At 47.1% G+C, this 8,356-nt stretch overlaps 1 protein-coding gene across 10 annotated transcripts in view; it reads right to left on the bottom strand.

Moving 5' to 3' along the window:
• Nucleotides 1-6,141: 6,141 nt before the first annotated feature.
• Rbm10 (RNA binding motif protein 10) overlaps nt 6,142-8,356 on the bottom strand; it is a 34,728-nt gene continuing 32,513 nt past the window's right edge. For 5 of the 10 annotated variants that reach the window (XM_004633496.3, XM_004633497.2, XM_004633498.3 and 2 more), the window contains 7 exons: nt 7,771-7,920; nt 7,610-7,675; nt 7,344-7,532; nt 7,185-7,259; nt 6,781-6,887; nt 6,560-6,689; nt 6,142-6,480 (listed from right to left, as the gene is read on the bottom strand). In XM_004633496.3, coding sequence (XP_004633553.1) covers nt 6,355-6,480; nt 6,560-6,689; nt 6,781-6,887; nt 7,185-7,259; nt 7,344-7,532; nt 7,610-7,675; nt 7,771-7,920 — 843 coding nt within the window. In that variant the 3' untranslated portion in view covers nt 6,142-6,354. The remainder of the gene's footprint in view (nt 6,481-6,559; nt 6,690-6,780; nt 6,888-7,184; nt 7,260-7,343; nt 7,533-7,609; nt 7,676-7,770; nt 7,921-8,356) is intronic. The other 5 variants (XM_023717884.1, XM_023717882.1, XM_023717883.1 and 2 more) reach the window with 1 other exon arrangement.

Raw genomic sequence — 8,356 nt, 5'->3', positions numbered from 1 at the left:
TTTGATGGCATCTCACTGTGTTTGCCCAGGCTGGCTTCAAAATTCTGAGTTCAAGCCATCCTCCAGCCTCTGCCTCCGGCTCCGCCCCGCCTCCTCCCTCACCTCTGCCTCTAGAGTAGCTGAGACTATGGCACATGCCACAGACTGGTTTTTTTTTTTCTTTTTTCCTCTCTCTCTTTCATTTCTTTGTTTTCTAGTGTTGATATCAAACGAAGGCCAGGGGTATGCTAGGCAAGTGCTCTACCTACATTCCCACTGATAATATAAATGATAGATAATAAAACACATAATTCTGGGGCTGGGGAGATGGCTCAGTAGAATAAGTGCTTTCCTGGCAAGTACAAGGGCCTGAGTTCAATACCCGGTTCTGGGGGGAAAAAAAAAACTGGATAACTAGTGTCAACATGTAAATACTTTGTATCTAAGACATAATATATATATTATGTCTTAGATATATTGCATATTATTATGTGAAGAAAATATATATGTATACATTTGTTGTTTTTCAGACAGTTTCTCACTGTATGTACCAGTAGTTTAGGCTGGCCTTGCACTCAGTATATAGCCCTGGTGAGCTTTGAACTTGCAGTGATCCTCCTGCCTCAGCCTCCTGAGTGCTTGGATAATTGTGTGCCAGTATGTGAATGTATATTATACACAGTATATTAATAGCTATGTGCTTGGTGTGGTGGTGCACACTTGTAATCCCAGTGCTTTGAAGACTGAGGGAGGAGGATGGTGAGTTCAAGGCCAGCCTGCACTGCATAGTAAAATCCTATTTATATATTGGTATAAATCGTGCATCCTTGACTATGGGGATACTTTATTTTTATTTATATTTGTCGTTTTGAAACAGGGTCTCACTATGCAGCTCAGGCTGGCCTTGAGCTCACTTTGTAGCCCAAGCTGGTCTCAAACTCACAACAATCCTCCTGCCTCAGCCTCCTAGGGATACTTTCTGAGAACTGGATCAGTAGTAACTAGAAATGTTCTGAGTCCCGGACAGTGGCACATGCCTGTAATTCCAGAACTCCAGGAAGCTGAAACAGGAAGCTCATGGGAGTTTTAGCCCAGCCTAGTCATTTTAGCAATTTAGTAAGATGCTGTTTCAAAATAAAGTTTAAAAGGACTGTGGGGTATAGTTCAGTGTTGAAGGTTCTAGGTTCAATCCCTAGCACTGCAAACAATCAATTCATTTTTAAAAACCTGGATGGTATAGCTTACTACACGTGGGCCATATGCTGTAGCCTATTGCTCCTAGGCTATAAACATGTACAGTGTGTTACTGTACTGAATACTCTGTGAAAGTATAACATAATATTTGTGTTCCTTAGTAGAGATACAATAAAAATACTAGAAAGAGGTGGTGTAGCTCAGTGGTAGAGCACTTGACTAACGTGAAAACTCTGGGTTCTAGCTCAGTACCATGAAAACAACCTGCATTTTAGAGTCAGGCATGCAGTGCAGCCGTGCAGTCCCAGATACTTGACAGGCTGACACAGGAGCATCTCTTTAGCTCAGGACTTCAGGAATTCATGGTCACCTTGGGCAACATAGTGAGATGCAATTTAAAAAAACCACATGCACTGGTGCACACCTGTAATCCCAGCACTGAGGATCATCGAGGCAAGAAGTTGCCAAGTTCAAGTCCTGTGTGGGCAACTTAGTGAGGCCATGTCTCAAAATAAGATATAAAAAGGGGTGGAGATGTGGAGGTGTAGCTCAAGGTGAAGGCCCTGGGTTCAATTACCAATACCTAAAGGAATTGGCATTGGTATTGGTATTTGGGATATAGCTACTGTGCCTGCCTAGAGGGAGAGGGAGAAAAAAAGAGGAGGAGAAGAAAGAAAGAAGAGAGAATGAGAGACAAGACAATATATAATGAGGCATAGTAACACATGCCTGTAATTTCAGAACTCTGGGAGGCTGATGCAGAAGAAACAAAAATTCAAGCCCAGCTTGGGCAGTTTAGCAATTTAGCAAAACCCATCTCAATCAATCAATCAATCAATCAATCAATCAATCAATCAATCAAGGGCCGGCCAGATAACTCAGCAGATTAAAGTGCCTGCTTAGGCAGACGAAGGGACCAGGGTTCCATCCCTGGCATGCAATGCTGACCCTGCCCCCAGGGAAATGCTGAGACGGTGATTGAAATTGGGCATAGTGTTACATGCCTGTAATCCCAGCACTTGGGAGGCTGAAAGTAGGAGGATCACTACTGATCTGTGTAGTGAGACCCTGTAGACCCTGTACTTAAAAAAAAAAATCAGTCAAATAGGCTAGGGATATTGCTCAGTGTGAAGGCCCCAGGTCCAATCTCCAGTACTGTAAAACAAAAAATACAACTAAAAACAAAAGCCTATACAATGAGTGACAACTGCCAAATGCTATGTAAAAAAATATAATTGAAGGGAAGTTTATGAGGGCAGATTGCAAGTTTAGACAGTATGATCAAGGAAGGCCTTACTGAGAAGGTGCTATGTGCTATGTAAGCAAAGATGTTTACCACAGCAGACCTCACCCCCAAATCCTGTGTCTCTAGCCTGTTAGTGACTGCCACATGTGTTCACTTGAGATTTATTGATCACCTACTAAATGCAGGGCACTGGGGACACAGGGACCGACTATCCTTGCATCCTTGCAACACTCGAGAACACTCCTCTTTCAGTTGTTTCCTTTATTTTTCCTGCGCTGTGGGTTGAATCCAGGAACACTCTACCTTTAGGGGACATTGTCAGCCCATTTTATTTTTCAATTTGAGAGTGTCTCTCCAAGCTAAATCACCCAGGCTGGCAATCCTGCTGTCTCAGCCTCCTAAGTAGCTGGGATTACAGATGTGCAACATCATGCCCAGTGATAACAGAATTTCAAGCAGCAAGTCATGTAATATAAATATAATTTGGTGGGGGGAGTGGGTACTAGGCATTGGACCCAGGGCTTGGAGCATGCTAGGCAAGCACTTCATCACTGAGCTACACCCCCAGCCCCAAACCTACCTTTTTAGCTTGCTTGCACACTCTTTCTTTTGGTACTGAGGACTGAACCCAGGACTTTTGCTCTGAGCTACATCCCAGCCTTTTTTTTTTCTTTTTTCTTTTTTGAGATGGTTCCATTAAGTCACTAAATTGTCCAGATTATGCTGCCACTTGGGATCCTCCTCCCTCCACTCCTAGAGTGCTAGGATAATTGTTACTGTTTTTTCTTTTTTTTTTCTTTTTTTTTTTTGTCTTTGAAACAGGGTCCCACTAAGCAGCTCAGGCTGGCCTTGAGTTCACTTTGTAGTCCAAGCTGATCTCAAACTCACAACAATCCTCCTGCCTCGGCCTCCTGAGTGCCAGGGTTACAAGTGTGCACACCACACCTAGCCCTCTTTTTTTTTTTTTTTTTTTTTTTTCCTAGCCCTCTTTTTCATCTATATTTGTAGGTTCTGTATTCCTGGGTTTAACCAACTGTGGATGGACAGTATCTCAAGTGTGTGTTTATGTGTGTGTGGGTGGGGAGTTGCATCTGTACTGAGGCTTACAGACCCTATCCTTCCCTGAAGGATACAGTGTTAACAACTTCAACTCATGTTTACATAAAATTCAAATTGTAACCAGTGCTGCAATGTATCTAGAGGCAATTTTTTTTTTCAGGACCGGGGATTGAACTCAGTCCTTTGCACTTGCCAGGGAAGCACTTATTCTACTGAGCTGTCTCTCTGGCCCCTTAGAGGCGATTTAAAGTACACTGGAGTTCTGCCATTTTCCATGCCTCTTGAGCATCTGGGATTTTGGTCTGGGGTGTGCATTCTGGAACCAACACAGCAGATATCAAGAGACTTGTATTGTTATCCTTTTTACTTGTTGAGGTTTGTTTGTTTCGTTTTACATATTTTTTACAGGGTCTCACTCTGCACTAGGACTTGTGATCCTCCTGTTTTCAGCCTCCCCAGCATGGGGATTACAGGAATGCACCACCACTCTCAGACTTGGTCACTGGCTCAGCAAGCCCCAGGGGTGGGGCCGGTGCAGCATGTGGAACGGGGACTGGGGGTCGAACCCTGAGTTTGCCAAAGCAGGCACTTAGTCTGTTAAGCTATCTTGCCAGCTCTTGAGGTTTTGACAGTCTTTTTTCTGAGTTCTGTAAATTTACATAAGATAGAATACTGTTTTATTTTTTGAGACAGGGTCTCGCTATGTAGTGTAGACTGGCCTTGAACTTACTTTATAACCCAGGCTGGCCTCAAACTTGTGGTGATCCTCCTGACTTGTCCCTGAGTGCTGGGATTACAGGAGTGTGCCATCATACCCAGCCAAAATGGTGAGGTTTTAATTATACTCCTTGTTGGATTTTTATATAAGGTATACAACCTGTGACCAACATCTCAGGCTAGAGATAGAACTTTTCTATCATTCCAGAAAGCTATCTCAGAACCCTTCCCAAGGCCGGGGAGATAGCTCAGTAGCATAAGCACCTACCTGGTAAGCATAAGGTCCTGAGTTCTATCCTGGGTACCGAAAAAAAAAAAAAAGAACCCTTCCCAGTGAATCACACCCTCCCCACTCACCCCTGCTCTAATTTCCAACTTCTGATAAGTAGAACTGCATTTTTATTGGTTCTTCTTGTGGTTCTGGGGATTGAACCTAGTGCCTTTGTGCTGAGCTACATCCTCAACAAATTTTTTTTTCAGACAGGGTCTAAGTTGCCCATGCTGGTTCAAACTTGTGACCCTCCTGCCTCAGCCTTCAAGTGTGTGGGGATTACAGGTGTGCATCACCTTGAACAGCTGGCATGTTTGTGACATTCATCCATGTTGATAGTATATCAGCATTTTCTTCCTTTTGTCTTTTGAGGCAGGGCCTCCCAGTGTAGTTCAGACTGGCTTTGAGCTCGCTACATAGCCCAGGCTGGTCTCAAATTCATGACAATGCTCCTGCCTCTGCCTTTAGAGGGCCAGGATTGCAGGTGTGCACCACTAGGTCCTAGTTTTTATTGTTGAGTTGTATTTCATTGAATGAACATAATACAGTTTTCAGCACTCTTGGAACTTTTTTGAGATTTTCAATTTCTGGCTATTATGAATACAGCTGCTATGACTACGCATTCATGTCTTTTTGTTGATATTTTCACTTATGTTTGTTAAATAAAAATGGAATTGCTGGGTCACAGGCTGTTCAACTTCACATCAAAGTTTCCCAGACTGCATATACACTACGATTAGTGAGGCACAAGGGCATCTTGTTATGAGTTTTGGAAGTGGTGCTCTGGGTTAGGGAAGAAAACATAGGGGTCAGCTCAGACAACTGCTTGGACCCTCAAGTTCAGGAGGCTTTTTTGTTCCTATTTCCTCTCCCTCTCCTTTGCCTCCCCCATTCCAGATGAGCACACCCAACCTCTAGGGGCTGCCTTCTTTCTAGTTCTGCCTCCCATAGTGGATACAGATGGTGTCACAATGTATCACCAACTTCTCTTCCAGCTCCTGCATTGCACCCTCCTGTCTTGTGAGCATCCCAGTGACTTCCTGACCTCATTTCAGGGCTCAGCCCTCCAAGGCCTGGAAGAAGGCAGCCCCAGCTTCTTCTACTGAACCTAGTAGTAGACAAGAGAAGTGAAGTACTGTGGTAATAGCTGTGGAGAATGAGAATGAGGGTGGACCTCAACAGCACTTCTGGAGGCATCCTCGGGACCTGGGATCTGTAGGCCAGCTTCCTCCAGCCCTACTCCCTTTGGGTCACCAGCACCTTGAGAGCCCAGAATACCTGTTTTCTCCATAGAAATGCCCAAGGGGATTTCCCCAGCCTTATGGATGGCAAAGCAGTTGTCTTGGGTCTCAGGCTAAATGAAACTAGGGGTCAAAACAGGAGAAAAGGGGCTTCCAGTCCTGACTCTAACCTGGGGGGACTTGAAGCCTGGTGGTACTAGATTTCCTGGTACAGTAGGACCTGTTGAATCTTCATGAAAGAGGGGATCTTGACCTGGATACTGTGGGTTGCAGTGTCGGTCAGAGCCCCACGTTCTGTTAGCCACCATGTGCCAGGAGCTGTGAATATCACCCTGGCCACACATTCTCTGACCTGATAAGGCTTCTTATCCATCTGTGTTTGTGTCCCTGTTATCTGTGTAGCATGTTATGGCATGAGAAAGAAGAGATGCAAGATGTGGGCTTTTCAGCTTTTATTACAAAATGGTCAAGATTCCAGCCTAATTTCCCAACAAAAGTCACCAACTCAAAGCTTGATCGGGTCAGGGCCTCTCTGCCTAGGGAGCAGGCAGGCTGAAAGGAGCAAGGCTTCCCTCAGACCACCCAACATTGCATCCTCCTTTGCCCCCCAATAGACACACATCTGCAGAGGATGCTCTTGCTGTTGCTCACTGGGCCTCATTGAAGCGGGTCACCATTGTCTTGTGCAGTGTCTCCTTGTAGGACTCAGTTGAGGTGACCCCGTAGGAGCTTCCCCTGGCACCCAGGCCAGAGCCCCGCACTCGTGTTTGGGCCTGTGAGAGGAAGACAGGTTCTATCAGGTTGCTGGGGGTGTAGAGGGGAGTGCTGGGGACTGCAGGCTCATACACTCACCTCAATGGGTGTGACAATGCCCTGCTTCTTGCGGCCCAGGCCACTGCCTTCTTTCCAGCCCATGGCTTGGAGCATACGACTGCCAATGTTGTCACTGCCCAGCCCATCCCGGGTGGGCTGCTCAAAGTCACTGCAGGGAGCAATGTGGAGTGTGAATGGGATGTGGAGTGTGAGCACAGGGGTCTGGCCATTACCCCCCACACCCCAATGCTTGCACTTACACAGAGGCTGTGGATATGCCACCATACTTCCTCCTCTTGGGCTCTGGTGGTTCGGGAATGCCGTACTTCTCCCTGCGTTCAGCTGCACGGTCCCGGTATTTCATTTGCTGAAAGATTGCAGATGTGTGTATACATAAGAATGTCAGGCAGCTGACTGTTGTTTTTAGGAACCATGGGCATGGTGGGGTAGGTTCCCATGCACAGCTTGATGTGGCTGATAGATCCCAGGTCTGACATTGTGGGCATAAGAAGCTGAGAGGGGTACCTAGGAAGAGGCCTCACAGGAACAGGATGACTGATGGCTGTAGGGTATCCTTGGCTAAAGATCTTGAAGTCTCCCTCCCTGGGGGCCAGGCAATGAGAAGGGATGGGATGGACGGAACCCAGGAATGGGTCACACTCACCTCCATGTCATTTTTCTCTAGCGCTTCTAGCTCATTTTCTGACAAATGAGCTCGCCGGTGAATCTCAAGGTTTTGCTGCAGGGGAATAAGACCCAGAGTAAGTGGCTGAGCTGGAGCAGACCAGATGGTAGGTTCCCTGACAGTCCTGCCCACAATCACCTTGTGGAGCCCAGAGAGCTGCTGGTGCCGGATGAGTGCTTCCTTGCTGGGGAACTGGCGCCGGCACAGAAGACAGGCCAGTTTCTGCCAGTCTGTGAGCTTCTCCTCTCGCTCAGGACCCCCGCGCTCCTGCTCCTCCTCACTGTCACTCTCCCCGCTGTAGGCTGCCACCAACCCCCGAGGTGGACTCTGTAGAGGGTGAAGGCCGGTCAGGCTCAGGCAGAGCTCCCTGTTGTCCCCTCCTGCTCTGCCACTCCCCCACTCACTGGGCGGTCCTCGCTGGCCAGTTTCTGGAGATCCATGCTGGTGTGTTGTCTCTCAGCTAGCGCTCCCTGGGGTGGGGGACACAGAAATTGAGGGCTCCACAGAGGGTCAAGAGGAACGGAAAGCATGTAGGGCAGAGTGTAAGTGGGGGGCCCCAAAGCACCTTCTTCTCGAGGATGGCATAGCCGGCATCTGCAGTGGCTGACTCCCGCCTTTCATCATCTCGCAGAGAGCTGATGGGCTGGAAGCTGTTTTTGAAGTTTTCTTTTTGCTTGTTGAGACTGCGTGCCCAGCGTTCCATGTCCTTGGCAATCTGGGTGAGACTATGAGGTGAGACTCCCAGGAATGCTCAAATTGCCATGGCCACCACCTTTATCCACTGGCCCCCAGTTCTGGTAGCAGCCCATCTATCTTCCTTCTTGTCCTACAGTCTTTTTTTTTTAATTTTATTTATTTATATGTGTGTGTGTATGTGTGTGTGTGTGGCCAGCTCAGCCCACCAGGGGGCGGGGCTGGCTAGCATGTGATGCTGGGGGATCGAACCTCGGTCCCTGTGCTTTGCTAAGCTTGTTCTAAGTAGGTGCTTTACACCATTGAGCCATCTCACCAGCCCCTCCTCTCCCTTTTTGGTAAAGTTAATATTAATCACATTTATTTTTTTTTTATTTGTGTGTGTGTGTGTGTGTGTGTGTGTGTGTGTGTGTGTGTGGCCAGCTCAGCCCACCAGGGGGCAGGGCTGGCTGGCATGT

Source organism: Octodon degus, unplaced genomic scaffold (genome assembly GCF_000260255.1).
Source record: "Octodon degus isolate 3935 unplaced genomic scaffold, OctDeg1.0 scaffold00055, whole genome shotgun sequence".
Classification (NCBI taxonomy): Eukaryota; Metazoa; Chordata; class Mammalia; order Rodentia; family Octodontidae; genus Octodon; species Octodon degus.
The sequence above is the reverse complement of the archived record's forward strand: the minus strand, read 5'-3'. Positions and strand labels throughout refer to the sequence as shown.